The sequence below is a fragment of the Onychostoma macrolepis genome, chromosome 13 (genome assembly GCF_012432095.1).
Source record: "Onychostoma macrolepis isolate SWU-2019 chromosome 13, ASM1243209v1, whole genome shotgun sequence".
NCBI lineage: Eukaryota > Metazoa > Chordata > Actinopteri > Cypriniformes > Cyprinidae > Onychostoma > Onychostoma macrolepis.
Genome location: NC_081167.1, coordinates 14,926,376 through 14,943,356, shown reverse-complemented (window position 1 = coordinate 14,943,356; position 16,981 = coordinate 14,926,376). Strand labels below are relative to the sequence as shown.

The 16,981-nt window shown below is 37.4% G+C and overlaps 1 protein-coding gene across 1 annotated transcript in view; it reads left to right on the top strand.

Moving 5' to 3' along the window:
• Positions 1 to 5,367: 5,367 nt before the first annotated feature.
• The window catches only part of mmrn2a (multimerin 2a), an 18,429-nt gene continuing 6,815 nt past the window's right edge, over positions 5,368 to 16,981 (top strand). The window contains exons 1-5 of the mRNA XM_058795664.1: positions 5,368 to 5,768; positions 11,867 to 11,989; positions 12,783 to 12,889; positions 13,230 to 13,313; positions 14,027 to 14,191. Of these exons, the coding sequence (XP_058651647.1) occupies positions 5,434 to 5,768; positions 11,867 to 11,989; positions 12,783 to 12,889; positions 13,230 to 13,313; positions 14,027 to 14,191 (814 nt within the window). The 5' untranslated portion in view covers positions 5,368 to 5,433. The remainder of the gene's footprint in view (positions 5,769 to 11,866; positions 11,990 to 12,782; positions 12,890 to 13,229; positions 13,314 to 14,026; positions 14,192 to 16,981) is intronic.

Genomic DNA, 16,981 nt, shown 5'->3' with positions numbered 1-16,981 from the left:
TTTGCTGTAATCTAATATGGATCCTCTTTGTGTGGACCAGCTGATGTGAAGCCTCTGTAAGATATGCAAAAGTGAAGTTAAGCAAGAACCCCATAAACATAATTAGATTATGTTATGATACATGCAGTATGTGAAAGACAAATCTCAATTAATAATCTTTCTCATACAAGCAGTTCCATAAATAGCAAAAACTATCTTGATAAGAGCTTAATAAAATCACACTGGGACACAGTACAGAAGGAAATTTGTGTTTTTTTTATTGGCTAATCCAACATGAACAAGGCAAATGATGTATTGTCCTTTATATATTTATTAGGTTAAATCCCTTGGGCAGTCTGAGCCACTGCACCACTCTGAACTGAAATTGCAATTTTGAGTTTATATTTCACAATTCAAAACTTCAACTTTGAATCTTCTTATAAACTCGCAATAAGATTGGATTGGCTTAGATTCCTGTCAAAAGGAGAGATTTGATACAAATACCTCACTAGTTCATGAAAGTACAAATGCAATGGTTTTGTTATCATTCATCCTGGCAGAAATACAGTAACTTATTCTCTCAGCTGTACCTGATAGATACAAAACTGCTCCTGATGTGTTGCAGACGGATCTCTCTGAGCAGACTACTGGTCACCAGTAGCCACGTGACCTTATTATCCACCTCCATGATGATGCTCAGCCCAGGCTAACTAAATGACCACCTCTGTATGTCTAAATATAACTCCTTGCATTTCCCAGGACAGTGAGAGAATGTAATCTAATACCGGCTGCTCAGAACTCAGCGCTATCGGGTCGATATGTATCCATCACGTGGCAAAAATCGAGACCATGGGAGAACAGCATGATCAGTACTGAACTAATCATCAACATGATGACAGAACAGTGTGAAATATCTCATCCAAACTTTCTCAAATCACCTTTGAAGCGATATCTAGACTAGAGCATATACGTCAAACTTTTCAAAACAAAATTCTCTCTAATTTGAGCTCAATGCTAATTTAATAGAATTCATCAGTGGACAGAAAAGCCTTTTATGCTGAAAAGCTGGAGTGTGATGCTACATGAAAAATGAACAAAACTACATGTAAAATGGACAAAATGTTGAATGTACTTGTTTACTTCGTAGGAGCAAACACAAGTTACACAAGTCTGCATCTTACAGCATTTACCATCAGTGCTGCAATATGAAAACTGAAAAAAATGAATATTTTTTTATGTTCATAGTCATATTTTTGCTTATGATCTTCAGTTGTCTGACATTAAGTCTCCTTTTCTCTCTCTCTCTGTCTCTCGTTCAGTCTTCTGCCTGTAACAGGAGTTATTGTGGTTGACCAAACGGATCATCTGACTGCAGTTTCTGTAAGGGTGTGATGAAGCAACTAGCATCCTAATGTTTCTAGGTTCAGGGCAGCCTGAGAACTGCTTTGAGAATGGGATTCAAGGAAAGATCCGGTCTGTGATCATACCACATACCACATCCCTGCTGTCACTGAGGAGAAAGGGTGAGGCTTGCAACAAAAGTACCAAATTTTGTATTGCATAGTGCCACTGGCAGACCTTAAAAACAATGACAGTGTTCTTCTAGAGATCTCTATGGTGACGCTCACATGTTTTCAAACTTTAGGACTAAAGGCTAAAACTTTGGACATTGGTATTTCTTTTGAAACCATATTGAACTCAGTTTCAAAGTATTCATTATTCAAAATTTCATTAACTTCAAATGGATAATTACATTTCTTAAGGATCATGTGACACTGAAGACTGGACTAATGGCTGCTGAAAATTCAACTTTGATATCACTGTGTATTATAATAAAAATGGGTTTTAAATGAAATACCACTGCCCTACAAAATATCGTGTGTATACAAAACTCAATTCTTGAAATTAGTTTGCTGTGTATCCAAATAAAAGGATTACATGCCGAGATACTAGCAATCTTCTTCATTCTTATAAAGTGCAAAAAAGTGCTCAGTGCATGTTAAAATCAACAGACGTTTCGGACGCAGGACCTTCCTCGTTGTTCACATACTATTGAAACGGTTCATTTTTATATTCGATTCCTCACACATGTATGTATTAAATCAATTCAATTAATGAATCAGTGACAGACCAGTTACTTCAGCGGCTATTTACAAATATATCCAGAGGAGATACAGAAGAAAAAAATAAAAAGACAAAAAATATCAAAAAAAAAAAAAAAACATTATAAAAAACTAGACAGATTGAAATATTCATTCAAACCATTTGGTTGTAGAGTGTTAAGGCAAAAAATCCATTTACTTTCAGTTTGTAATAATTTCCATTCCAAATTCGTATGACGATGCATCGGAAGTATCATATCTGTTCCACAAAATGACAGTTCATTAACTGAATGATTTAACTCAGGGGCAACAGGTGATTTACTATCAGCTCTATTTATGACACTTCTGTGTTTTTATACATATATAGACACACAAACACATTTATATGTCCCAATAAATAAATAAACAATAAGAAACACAGAGCATGTTGCTGTTGTTGCGAAATAAAAGTGTATTGTAGTTGCATTGTATTTAAAGCAAGTTAAGTGTTTAATACTTTCTTTAAAAACCTTGCAGTTTCTCTCACTCTCTCAAACACACACACACACACACAAAATGTTTTGTCTGTTTTAGTGACTTTGAAAATCCATTGCAACAGCTTGTGTTGCCTGGAAACAAAATGTTTTCCCCCTCATTGAATCTGGGTCTAAAGAATTAGTTTAAAGGTGAGGACTGTGAAAGACACTTTCTCTACACATGTCTAAGTAGCTCTTCAAGCGCTGTGGGTCAAAGGTAGTTCACCACCAGAGGTCATTGTCATGACAGCAAAATGCATAAGCTAGCTGAAAGGCTTTCTGATTGGTCGCTGAAATATAGGCTACCAAATTTACACTGTAGTGCTAAATGACACATAAGTTGGAGACAGTCACAAGCCTTGCTCAAATACCTGTGTATGTTATTGGCAACTGTACCAACAAAAACAGCCGACGCTCAGGTCTCATTAGTGCGCACTGTAGCATCAGCCATTGCTCCTGACCGCACTGGAGGGAATTCACTTCTAATGGAAGCTTTTCTCAGCCACAACATGTTCTCTACTTTACAGCCCAAGTCTCTCTCTGCCCACAGCTTAAGATCATTGTATACCATGCCATAAGTCATAGATTACTGACATTTGCAAATGCACATTACTGGGGATAATTAATCAAGCTGTGATTCAGCATTTAAATATTTAATTTCAAAAATATTTTATTGGTGTTTATATGGTAATATGTTTCCATTAACTATTATTTCTCTGATGATTTTGGAAGGCAGTACAATACTACATAATATCATAGTCATTAAATATTCACTCGGTGAGCTCTACAGTTAACTTGAATCAGTTCTTGATTATTATGTGTGACATTAGTTCGGTCATGAGCAGTGCGTTCTCATCAGCAAGGCAAGCAATATATCAATAGTACTTCAGGAATTCAACTGAAAAAAAATATACTACATTTTTTTTAAGGTAAGTGGTTGCAAACAATTTATTTTAGCTACATTTAAATACAAAAATGTTGAAAGTTAGTCAACTAAATTTATTTAAATGTAGCTCAAATAAATTGATTGCAAGCACTTAAAAAAAAATTAGTAAATTCAATGAATCATTTTTTTTTTTTTTTTTCTCAGTGTGCTGTACTAGCTTTCACGTTTGTTTTACAGCACTGACATCTACTGGTGACTCTAAGTAAGCATCCTGCATGAGGCTTGATCATTGTATTCTGTCATACTCATCATAGTTAATATTCCCTGATTCAAAAATGACCAAATTTAGATCTCTTCTCAGCAATACAATCTCTATTTTTGAGCTCATATTTGAACACTATATTAACACACAAATGGTTGTATTCCCCTCCAGACTGCTCAGATATTTTATTTATCTATTTATTTTTTACCATTTATCTTTCCTTAATAAAAAAAACACTGTGGTAAAAACACTTCAATGAGCTCTAGACAAAATATTTGCTCATTGTTTATACAGAACAACTAAAACATCTGTTTCTGTAAGTATGGTAAAGCAGAGACATTATACTGTTTCAACTAAAACACTGACTCATCCTTTGACTAAACAATAAAGGTCATAAATCCATGTTTCCTCACATCTCTTAAAGGTACAGATCACCCTGTTCCAAACATTTATGACTTTCTTTGAAGAATTTATCCATCCTTTCTAAGCAGTTACAAAGAACAGTGCCTGGGGCTTTCAAGCTTCAAAAATCATCTGGACATAAATGGTATCTATAGATTTATGTACAGTAGATACTGTTGTATGTTTTGGAGAAATATCATAACTTTGAGTGGTGGATTTGTTTGATTTTATTTTTTGTGATACATGAATGAAATCAAGCTTGGCTTGTCTCACTAACTCTGATGAATTTTTCAGTGAAGACAAGATGTCAAGATTAAAATTTTAGGGTTGTGCTAAGATCTTTTTATGCTTTTGAAAGATGTCTCTTATGCTCACCAAGGCTGCATTTATTTGATCAAAAATTCAGTAAAAACAGTAATATTGTGAAATATTATTAAACTTAAAAAAAACCTGTTTAGTATTTTAATATATTTTAAAATCAAATTTATTCATTTGATGGCAAAGTGGAATTTCTCTTCAGTGTCACATGATCCTTCAGTAATCATTCTAATATGCTGATTTGGTGCAACATTTCTTATTATTATCAATGTTGAAAACAGTTGTGCTACTTAATATTTTTGTAGAAATTATAATAATTTTTTTTTCAGGATCCTTTGATTATTGGAAAGTTCAAAAGAATAGCATTAATTTAAAATAGACTTTTTTTTTAACAAACACAGAAGTATGGGAATGAAATACTGGAGTTTCCTCTTATACCGAGTAGTTTTTTCCCCATGGTTTTATGTATAAAAACCATTGTCCTTTTATCTTCTTGTAATACACTTGCATTCAGCTTTAACATCCCTTTCCTGAGCTACTTGGTGTCGAGTGGAGACAAGAGCAGCAAGAGGTGATAAGAGTGTAAAACATCTGGTGACCAGCCAAGAGAAATGGACTGCTTCCTCACTCATACAGTCAAGTGTGTGTGTCCAGTACCTCTGAGCATGTAAAGCCTGAGAGCTGACGGGCCTCATTGTTTCAGGCTCCGCGACCTTTCCACGGGGAGTAAGCTGGACGTGGGTGGGTGGGGGGACATTTCCGAGGATTGTTGGAGGTCTTTGAAACTATTAAGATGAGGGAGGGGAATAGATAGAGGTGGGGGACACAGGGAGCGGAGGGGAGTGGACTGACAGGAGAAGGGAGGGAGAGGATCATTTTTGAGATGGGGGGCGGAGAGTTTCCACAAGACACCAGAGAGCAACGGCTTTACAACATCTTGTTCTCTCGTGTTTGTAGCGGTTTGTAGATATGGTGGTGCTGAGGTTGGCCGTGCTACTCCAGGGGCTGCTTCTCGCAGCACGATGTGAGGTTAGAGCCAGAGACCCGGAGCTAGAAGAGGAGGATGAGCTGAAGGACATGTCAGATGGTGGTGGCTGGGACCACAGAGTTCCACTGGTTGGGTTTGGAGCACCTCATCATGGTCAAGGACTAAACAGGCAGAGCCCTGATGTGTATGGATCTGTCCACCATCCACTCGGTCATGGACACCGTGGTCCCACTCCTGGACATGTTTCTCCAGACGTGCCTGAGGGAACAGGGGACCCATCAGAGCCATCAGCTCGGGGCTCTTTACTCCGCACTGGGTAAGTGTTGCTGTTCTTCATTCATTCATCATGCTTCATTTGATTCAAACACATAATTGTGACCACATTGTACAAAACAAAAGTACTTTCTTTTTTACAAAGTAATTTCTTGAGGTTTTAGCTGAAAAGAAGGTTGTCCATCAGGGTAATTCTCTCATAATCTGGCTCATTACATGTATGTCATAAAAAACGTGCATGGTTTTAGAGCTCATTATTTATCCTGGAGAGCCACCCAGGTTGAAGTAGAGCAGCAGCTTGTGAGGTTGTAAAAACAAAGTGAAGTTGGGTTCCTCTCCATTATTTCCTCAAGTTTCTTATCAAAGCTAATTTTGGCAGCAATTTCTTTACTCTCACTTTTGATCAGTTTAATACATCCTAGCTGAATAAAAGAGTACATCTCTTTAAAAAAAAACAAAGTTGGGTTGCTCAACTTGCTCTCCATCACTTCCTCAAGTTTCTTATCTTCCCCATCTCTGTTACAATCAACATTTGGCTCATGTGGAAGCTAAACACAGGAAAAGAGTTCCAGCAAACATTTGGAGGTACCCGTTACTAAGAAAATTCGGTGTTTAAAGGTCTCCTCTAACCCCACATCTCCTCAAAGTTTCAAGAGTGCCCATATGTTTTCTCTTAACTCTGGCTAATCCATATAATTCAGCCTAATTAGCTGGAGCAGAGAGGACCCGAATGTTTCCTGCGCTTTGAGATCAGACTCAGTTTAATCTTTGTACAAGAGCTGGGTCACTCTTTACATCAACCCGCATACATACATTACACCCCAGTTTGCTCAGCAGCAGGCTTGAGTCTCTGATAACACCCTCACTTTGTATTTAATATGTTGTCCTTGTGATTAAAGGAAGAACATCTGATTAAGATCCCATTATGGCCCCATTCAGAACTGAGCTGAGCATTACCTCTCAAAGTCCAATTCATGCGGTTCCTGAATTGGGATTTAATTTAATTTGAGGTAGCAAATACTGTACAGCAATTTATTAATTTATTACTTTTTTTTTTAGTATGAATTAACAATAAATGTGTTATTATAAATAAAACATTAACAGGTATTTACAGATGATTATTATTAATCAACTGCATTTGCAATTGCAATGCTTCCATTTATTTTGTCTTTTATAATTCTTTGTTTAACATTAAAGCCTGGATTAGGGTAACATAAAAGGTTTGTTAAATAACAGGTGGAATTTGGGGGAGGTCTCGGTCTGTGGATGAAAGAAAAGATCCTTTTTTTAGAGATGTGATGTCTTGGCACGCATGAACAGCTCTGAATAGTTAGAAAGAAAGACAGAGCGACAAAGAGAGAGTTTGCTGCCCAGGTGCACAAAATTGGAGTGAGCTGGAGGAAAATATCACTGATCACGGTAACAAAGGGAATGTTTTGTACTTATGTGGATAGTTAAATAAAAATTGTTGGAAATCATTTAAATAGAAATTTCACTTCGCAAAGTTTTTCAAGCTTTCTGAACAAAAACCAGCTGTTGGAATATCACGACAAATCAAATGTCAAAACAAAATGACATGTTCTTATGAAACAAAACCTTGTTTTGCCAAAGTCAAATCATCAAGACACACGTCTTTTGTCTTTGAAAACCCCTAAATTCATCTGAATGTGGATGTTCTGACCTGACACTCATGCTTACCTCTCTCCATGCCTGTGTATTCGGTTTCTATATTTCAAATCCTCTCACAAATCCTCTCTTTTTCTCTGATGTGGTTTTAGTTAATCTGCTTTCATCCTGGGTCTGTCTTAGGAAGCTGTTCTAGCTTACAGCCTGGCCCTAAAAAGGTTTGCATACAATTTACTTCTTGGGTTTTAACCAATCTCAACAGAGGTCTGTCTGTCAAAAAAGTAACAAGAAAATCCATGTTTCCTTTTGTGATCAAATCAGTAGAAACGCACCACTTCACTTGCTTATAATGAGCTTTATTTCTTGGACTAGAATCAGAGGAATGATATGGACGGGGAGAGTTTTATCTGTTGCAGCTGCTGGACAACAGTCAGAGGCAATGGGAAGTCTGTAGAGGATCCAAAGTCAAACTTAATCCTCCATTAATATTCAGCCGTAATATTTCAACTTTGTATATATGCAGTAGGATAAATGTCTACTGATAAAAACATCAAAGCAGCTTTTCAAAGCCCTTTGATTTGTAACGGGCATTTGTATACAAGTTTCTCTCCATCTAGTAATATGTTATGGCTTGGGATGTTCACTATTTTACAGTGTGGTAAGGAAAAACATTACCATTCAAAATGTTTAGGTCCGTAATATATATATTTTTTTTAATTAATACTTTTTTCCACATTAATGCATTAAATTGGTCAAAAGTGACAGTAAAAATATTTATAATGTTACAAAAGAATACCATTTCAAATAAATGTTGTTTTTTCTAACTTTTTATTCACCAAAGAATGCTAGAAAAAATTATTACGATTTCCTCAAAAATGCACAACTGTTTTTAAGATAGATAAGAAGAAATATTTCTTGAGCACCAAATCAGCATTTTAGAATGATTTCTGAAGGATCGTGTGAGAACTGGAGTATGATGAATAAATTCCATTTGAATAAATATTAAAATACAGTAGAAAAAAGTTATTTTAAATTGTAATAATATTAAGAGAATGGTTTTTTTGCAGTACACTCTCTGGAAACTGACACAGGACCAACGGAAAGTATGAAACAAAGGGGCTAAAGGTTAGAGGTCATGTCAGTCTGTATGTGTGGAAGTCCGTGGGTATCTTCGTTGGGTAAGGATCCCAGGATGAGGGAAGTTTGCCGGAGGGACAGAGCGTCAGATGCTTCCTTCCTGTGAGGGGACACTAATCGGCAAAACGCAAAAGGAAAAGCAGTGTGCTTATAGGGATGTCCATCCATAGAACTATATGGAAGGAAGTGACAAAGTCTGATTTAAGCCTGAAAGGTGCTGATTAGGGAAAAGGAGTATATATGGTCCAAAATTTAACACGCAGTTCTGTACATAACTTTCTATCTGTGATGCAGTGAAATTGTAGTTTTTTAAACAAGTAAACTCACTAAATGGAGACAGAAAATTAAATTGAATGGATTGACAAATAAACTGATTTGTTTTCCTTTCTGTATCAAGGGTGCCAGAATTCTGCTCCAGACCGTTCCAGCTAGATTTAACCTCTTCTTAGGGTTACAGAAGCTAACGTAAACCAGAGATGAAGGCAGCGAGAAGCAAGTCTGCTGTGCACCGTCCTTTAATCCTTTAATCTCGGTCTGCCCCAGAATAAAGCAAAACCACAGACTTGTAAACTACAATGATTCACGTGCTTTAAGTAACTTGTCTTGAGACCTTTAATCCCTTTACCTTCAGATCCTATCAATCAATGAGCACATTACGGTCAGCTTAGTTATCAAGACAAATATAATGTCAGATGAATAACCAAGTAATGTTCAAAATGCCTTTACATCTGCAATACGATTCCCCTCTGTTTGGCATTTTCAGTTTGTGTGCATTACCAGAAAAATGTACTGTGTTGCACAAGAATCGCCACTTGGATGTTTTGCCTTACTCTGACATTTTGTATACTGAAAATGAGAGTTGTTTTTTTATCACACAGTTTATTCTATTTGGAGACGAGCACTAAAGCTGTTTATGTAAGGCTAACTGTGGCACGTATGGTACACGATTGTATTTTGTTTCAGCTCAGGCCTTGCTTAAAGCTCTCTAGTATAAGTCATTCTGCATGTAAGTTTCATAGTCTAATGATCTAAAACGCATTAGGTATTACTAATCATCCATAAAGTGCTGTTACTTACCAATAGTGTTGGAACGAGTATGTTTTTGTTTGTGTTTTGGCTTATAACTGAAGTGCAACTTTGCTTAACTGATTCATTTGGCTATATTGAATGTATCATGGCCTGTGGGTTTAAAACCACTGGCGTATTCCCAGTCATTTAGTCATCAAAATTCTTTCGAAATGTACCGGTCCTCTTGACCTGATCTGCCCTACATTCATGTTTGATTAATGGAGAGACCAATACAGAGTTTCTCATTCTCAAGCTCATACCGAACACATTAACCATTGACCAAAGAATGAACAATTACACCCAAAACAATTCACAACTCGGCAGTGGATGTGATGGATTTGGCAGGGAGGTTTTGACCGGTCTTGCTTGTGCACGATGAATCATACATCAAGAGGATTGAGCAAGTTAAAACAACCAATTGCAGGATGATGTTCCTCCTCAGAGGACCATTTCCAAATACATCTACCCACAGAGCCTTATCTGTCCAGCCTTTAACTTCAACAAACCTCTGATCTCTGCTCAGTTTTACCGGTTAACTCGTAATCAGTAACAAAGACTCGTGTCAAAGATCAGCTCTAATGCTGTAAAATAACTGCAGCTCATCACCATCAGCTCTGCCGTGACCTCAGGAAAAGGACCTCACAGCTGGACCCAATGAAATCTTAGTGCTGTGTTTTGTCTTTCTGGTCAGCCACCGTCAATCAGTGTATGTAACCAGCCTCTCTAAACCTGTGGCATGGTACGGACCTTCTCTGTCCTTTGTGTGAAGCAATGACCTTTCCATTTTTTTATCTCCTAATTGAGCTCCTAATTTGTATGCAACAGGTCAAAGCAGGAACAGGGTGTTTGGGCTTGCCCAGGTCAGAAGGGGGCTCTGTTTTTTTACAGAATTGTAACTCAATAGAGAACTTTTCATCTCCCTCACTGTCAGATCAGATCCGGGATGCCATGCTCTCAGCACTATTATCAATGAGTCATGACTGTTGGCACCCAGACACCTATTCTTTGGTTCCTGGTTTGAAAGGAAGCAACTATGTGCCAAAATAAAGTGGATTTGGTTGACACATTGTGTTGATAGGAATGCAAATGTTTGCAATGTTATTACAATCAAAGTATTTTTTATTTCCAATAACTAAGAAATACAAAGTTAGGTTTTTCACATTTTAATTAACCTTGGGTTAAGGTCTTTTTAAAACCCAGTTACTAAGTTCAGACTCATTCTGATTGAATGAGGTGTTTGCGTTACAGAATATTATTACTGCAATGCGTAAAGTTGCCTTTCTTCTCCAACATTTGCATACAGTTGTTTCATTTTGCCAGTCGCATGGTACTTTCAAGTTGGTCATGATGTTGCTGTTACCTTCCTGCTTTCACAATGATAAAATGTTTAAATATAGACTAACACACATTCATTATTCATTCAACACAAACAAACAGTTCCTTTGAAAGGAACGTGTAGGTTTTCAAGGGCTAATCAACATAAACATTAATTTAACAATGTATATTATTTGGATGTAATTATTCATAAATATCCATTTTACAGGAATAGTGTTTAAAAAAATTATATTTTTGTGGAAATATATTGGTAATTCTAACTTTGTTCTTCATCATATCCGGTTTGACGGTCGGACAAAAGTTCCAATATTTCAACATATTCAAAGGATCCGAAAATTCTGCATATACATATGATTGGAACTGTTTCAATGTTTCACTCTTGTAATTTTGAATGGTGTTTTGCACCACTTTTAACCCTGAAAAGAGGTCATCTACGAAGGTTTACAGTGTGTGAGAAAGTAAAGTCAAGTTGTTCAGCAAGAGACAACCAATCATAAGCTGCCGCAGTGCTTGCCTCATTAAATATTCATGTGCTTTGTATAGTCACTTAACTTTTATATACAGAAGGAAACTCAGAAATGACCCTGATTATTATTTAATTTGTGAAAAGCTGTCTTGATGTACAGCGCTGGTGCAGGAATCGCGGCATATTTACTCTTAATGTTGCTGTAAAAGAACTTTGAGGAAAACATCCGGCCATTGATTCATCAAACTAATTTGAGATTACCATGGATGCATTCCAAGAAACACATTAAAGGGCTTAATGTGTCATTTGTAGGTTAATATTTGCCTGTAGACAAATCAATATTTTTAGGCTTGACCCTGAGAACAAGGAGAAAAAAGGTTCAGCTAAACACAATTATGCAAAAATAAGTGTATTGGTACAATGAACCTCTGGCCTTGACCGAACTGGATACTTCCGATGTTTCCTAACTACAGAGTATTTGTGTGGCTGATTTTCACTCTCCCTTCCAGGAATTGGTGTGCGTTTGTTCACAAGCGTGCTGTTACTGTGGCAGTATCCTGTGGAACTGAGAAGTACACCATCAAGTCCCAGAGTCCCTGTCCTAACGGCACCCCAGACTGCCAGCTAGTCATGTAAGTAATACATTATATCTTAAAAGTGAAATGTAGATTCTGCACTACAAGCACCAAACCATCACCTGTTCCATCAACTGCCACAGTTGGGATCCGGAAGTAAATATTCCTTTCATTTTCCCAACAGAAAAATTAATTTTGAATGATGACTAATGAACTTTTAAAGACAGACCTGTGAACTACGAGGTTGTAAACTGATGGTATGCTTTTGTTGAAGCCATCGGTCTGCATTACTTGTTTTTTAAATAATTGTGCTCAACAGTGGAATTACAGATGGGTAACTGTGTTACCCATGATTCTGCAGAGAAATGATCAATTCTCAGTCAGAGTTATGTAATTTTGAGAAATAAAATTGTGCCAAATGAATATCTTTAAATCAATAGTTTTATATTTATGTTTTTAATTCAATTATGTCATTCTTGATGTTTTAGAGGATTGTCTTTTTGTCCACTTCTCAAAGACCTATTTTTTTTCTTCTTCAAATGAAAGTTTGTAAAGTTGTAATTCATCACCTATCTGGCTGGTTTGGTTCATGGTGTATAACTCCTAAACAAAGCCTTTTTAAAATCCCTATTGAAAAATGAATGGGAAAAACACTTCTGGAACCTATAGGTTGCTGAAAAAGTGCATTCTATTGGTTGAACAAACAGTTAGTCCTGCCCATAAACTCATGTCACTGGTTGTGTTTTTACTGGTTGATGCATATTATGTTAGAATAGAAAGGGAATTTTAACATAAGAAACATGTATTACATCTCATAACTTAATCGGTATGCAACATAATTTGTATGCAGGTACAAGCTGTCCACTCGGCCAGTGTACAGACAGAAGGAGAAAATCTTCACTGCACTGCTGTGGCGATGCTGCCCTGGGCATGCTGGGAAAGACTGTGAGGAGACAGGTACTGATGAGATTTGACAGTGCTTATGGTGATACTGGACCCAAGAACAAGAAATGCTTGCATTTCCAAAAGTTTGACATGGTGTTACACCTCTCTTGTGTACATGTAACAACATTAAAGATCTGAATACACTGCTTGGCCAAAAGTATATAAACATCCCCCTTCTAATGACCAAGCTTGGCTCTTTCGTCTACTGTAAATAGGATCTGATTGTCCTAAACAGATGCAAAATGGCTTTTGTAAAAGGAGCTTTTCACTGGTGAGGTGCCATATGTTCTTGAAAACATAAGAATGGCTAAACCAGGCAATTTTCTTTCTCTCTGTTTTTGTCTGTGCACAGTCACAGATGGCCACGTCTCAGAATCTGAAGACCCCAGCATGGCAGGCACAGCACACACAGGGGGACATGAAGCGACAAACAGACGTATGTGGTGTAAAAACTCTTTCATCTTGAAATGTTAAAGATCTACAGTTTTGCCATCTGTAATTGAATGAAATCTAATACAACATGGATAGTTGCATCTCTGCATGCTGATTGGTTAATACAACATTAGCCATGCATGACTATATACCTGTGACAGACTGACACAGCCTGGCTGCTGAAACAAACTGAGGAAATGACAAAAGCGTGTTTGTGCAAATATTAGCTGGCTATGGGAATGTTATTGCCACACATGGGAGGAAAGGAAAAGGGCGTATGAGCATTCTGAAGGCAAGGGGCGAGCCCACACAGGGTGTTAACGTGTATGACCGTGCTTCAGTCCAAGCATGGACAAAACAAAAACGGTCTTGGGTAAATACACACATGCACTGGAACATGCTAGAATAATAGCACGTTTCAGAGGAGGCTGTCAAATCCACAGCTCTAAAAATAATCCTTTGAGCTGGTTGTTGGGACACAAACAAAGGCTTTGGACACAAACTTGGAAATTCCCAGGCTGCTGATTAATCTGATACGAAGCACTCCTACTGATGACCTTCCTGAGATTCAAACGCACAGGTCAAAGTGCACAGGTCACATTTGTGCAGCGAGTAACAAAATAAGAAGAGCTGCATGATGGCAAAGGCATCATCACTCAATACAACCACAACGCTACATAAGATTTGGCACTACTGTTTTTTCTTCTCTTTTCTTAGGACATAAACTAACTCAGGAGAACAGAGAGCAGAATGATTACCAAATGTTTGGAGGTCCATTGTATGAAGCTCAACAACCTGATGTAGAGAATCAAACTGCAGCAGAGCCCACTGATGACTATGAGCACAGCCGTCATGCTGGCCATGACCACTTTGAGAGGAGAGGTATGTTACATTTTATTATATGCAATATTCCTCACAGACTTTGCTTTGACCACATAGAACTGGCAAACAAGTTGCTAAATGGGACTGCAGAGGTTAACATGAAAAACATCAACACGCCAAACTGGTCAACTCATCTACTCTATTGTCAACTTTTACAGTCCTCTTGTGTTTATGTTTGCACTATCGAAACTATTCTAACTCAAACTTTCCAACCTGTAAACTTTTTTTTTTTTTTTTTTTTAAAGAGTTTTTAGAAGTTTAAAGGTTGTGAAGTTAAAGTCATAAACAATTTGTCCTTTGTTTATAGCCAACCTTTAGTTTTTCAATTCTCGCAATTCTATTTAGGCTTCAAAATTGGTAAAAGTTATGTTTTATTTGTACAGATTAATGTGATATAACGTGAGAGAATTATAAACCTTCTTGATCACAGACTTTATATTCTGTAATAATCCAAAAGCCAATGAAAAAATACAATTGGCTTTTTGAGGGAACCAGGGTGATGTAAACCAAGTTAGTTTACAGAAATATGTAATTCTTGCAGCATATTGGCAGCTACTTGCTGTTTTTTGTAGAGTATGTGAAAATCCCTTTTCCTCCATAATATTCTCTTGTAATATATACTGTATATATACAGGTGCATCTCAATAAATTAGAATGTCATGGAAAAGTTCATTTATTTCAGTAATTCAACTCAAATTGTGAAACTCATGTATTAAATTCAATGCACACAGACTGAAGTAGTTTGTTATGATTTTGGCTCACATTTAACAAAAACCCACCAATCTCAACAAATTAGAATACTTCATAAGACCAATAAAAAAAAAAAAAACATTTTTAGTGAATTGTTGGCCTTCTGGAAAGTATGTTCATTTACTGTATACAGTGGGTATGGAAGTATTCAGACCCCCTTACATTTTTCACTCTTTGTTATATTGCAGCCATTTGCTAAAATAATTTAAGTTCATTTTTTCCCCTCATTAATGTACACACAGCACCCCATATTGACAGAAAAACACAGAATTGTTGACATTTTTGCAGATTTATTAAAAAAGAAAAACTGAAATATCACATGGTCTTAATACTTGGTAGGGGCTCCTTTTGCTTTAATTACAGCCTCAAAGTGGTATGGAAGCCCAGGTTTCTTTGACAGTGGCCTTCAGCTCATCTGCATTTTTTGGTCTCTTGTTTCTCATTTTCCTCTTGACAATACCCCATAGATTCTCTATGTCTGGTCTGGTGAGTTTGCTGGCCAGTCAAGCACACCAACATCATGGTCATTTAACCAACTTTTGGTGCTTTTGGCAGTGTGGGCAGGTGCCAAATCCTGCTGGAAAATGAAAACAGCATCTTTAAAAAGCTGGTCAGCAGAAGGAAGCATGAAGTGCTCCAGAATTTCTTGGTAAACGGGTGCAGTGACTTTGGTTTTCAAAAAACACAATGGACCAACACCAGCAGATGACATTGCACCCCAAATAATCAGACTGTGGAAACAACACTGTACTTCAAACAACTTGGGCTATGAGCTTTTCCACCCTTCCTCCAGACTCTAGGACCTTGGTTTCCAAATGAAATACAAAACTTGCTCTCATCTGAAAAGAGGACTTTGGACCGCTGGGCAACAGTCCAGTTCTTCTTCTCCTTAGCCCAGGTAAGACGCCTCTGACGTTGTCTGTGGTTCAGGAGTGGCTTAACAAGAGGAATACGACAACTGTAGCCAAATTCCTCGACACGTCTGTGTGTGGTGGCTCTTGATGCCTTGACCCCAGCCTCAGTCCATTCCTTGTGAAGTTCACCCAAATTCTTGAATTGATTTTGCTTGACAATAAGGCTGCGGTTCTCTCGGTTGATTGTGCATCTTTTTCTTCCACACTTTTCCTTCCACTCAACTTTCTGTTAACATGCTTGGATACAGCACTCTGTGAACAGCCAGCTTCTTTGGCAATGAATGTTTGTGGCTTACCCTCCTTGTGAAGGGTGTCAGTGATTGTCTTCTGGACAACTGTCAGATCAGCAGTCTTCCCCATGATTGTGTAGCCTAGTGAACCAAACTGAGAGACCATTTTGAAGGCTCAGGAAACCTTTGCAGGTGTTTGGAGTTGATTAGCTGCTTGGCATGTCACCATATTCTAATTTGTTGAGATAGTGAATTGGTGGGTTTTTGTTAAATGTGAGCCAAAATCATCACAATTAAAAGAACCAAAGACTTAAACTACTTCAGTCTGTGTGCACTGAATTCATTTAATACACGAGTTTCACAATTTGAGTTGAATTACTGAAATAAATGAACTTTTCCATGACATTCTAATTTATTGAGATGCACCTATATATCTATCTATATATATATATACACACAGTATACACAGTATATATATATATATATATATATATATATACACAACAGGTCTCTCTTCCCACTCTTTTGTACATCCAAAAACCACAGAAAACAGATCACGTGTGTTGTCCATACCAGAAACTTGCTTACCAGACATTTCCTTTGGTTGTGATATGCATTGTCAGAGATATTATGGGAATATTATTCTGTCTGTCTCATCCAGAGCCGGTCTCTCTTACATCCTTCTGTTCTGTCCAGAGGATGCCGGATTAACAGAACGGTAAATAATGCTGCAGACTGGGGGAAAACCTCCATTCCTCTGCTATGACAACTCCTCCTCACTGTCCCTTCTCATTACGAGTTCCTGCACAGGATATCCTCTCTTGCCTGGGAAAAAAGTCCCTCCATACAAACAATGTATGGTTGTGAGTGTGATGTAATGGTCTATGGAAACGACA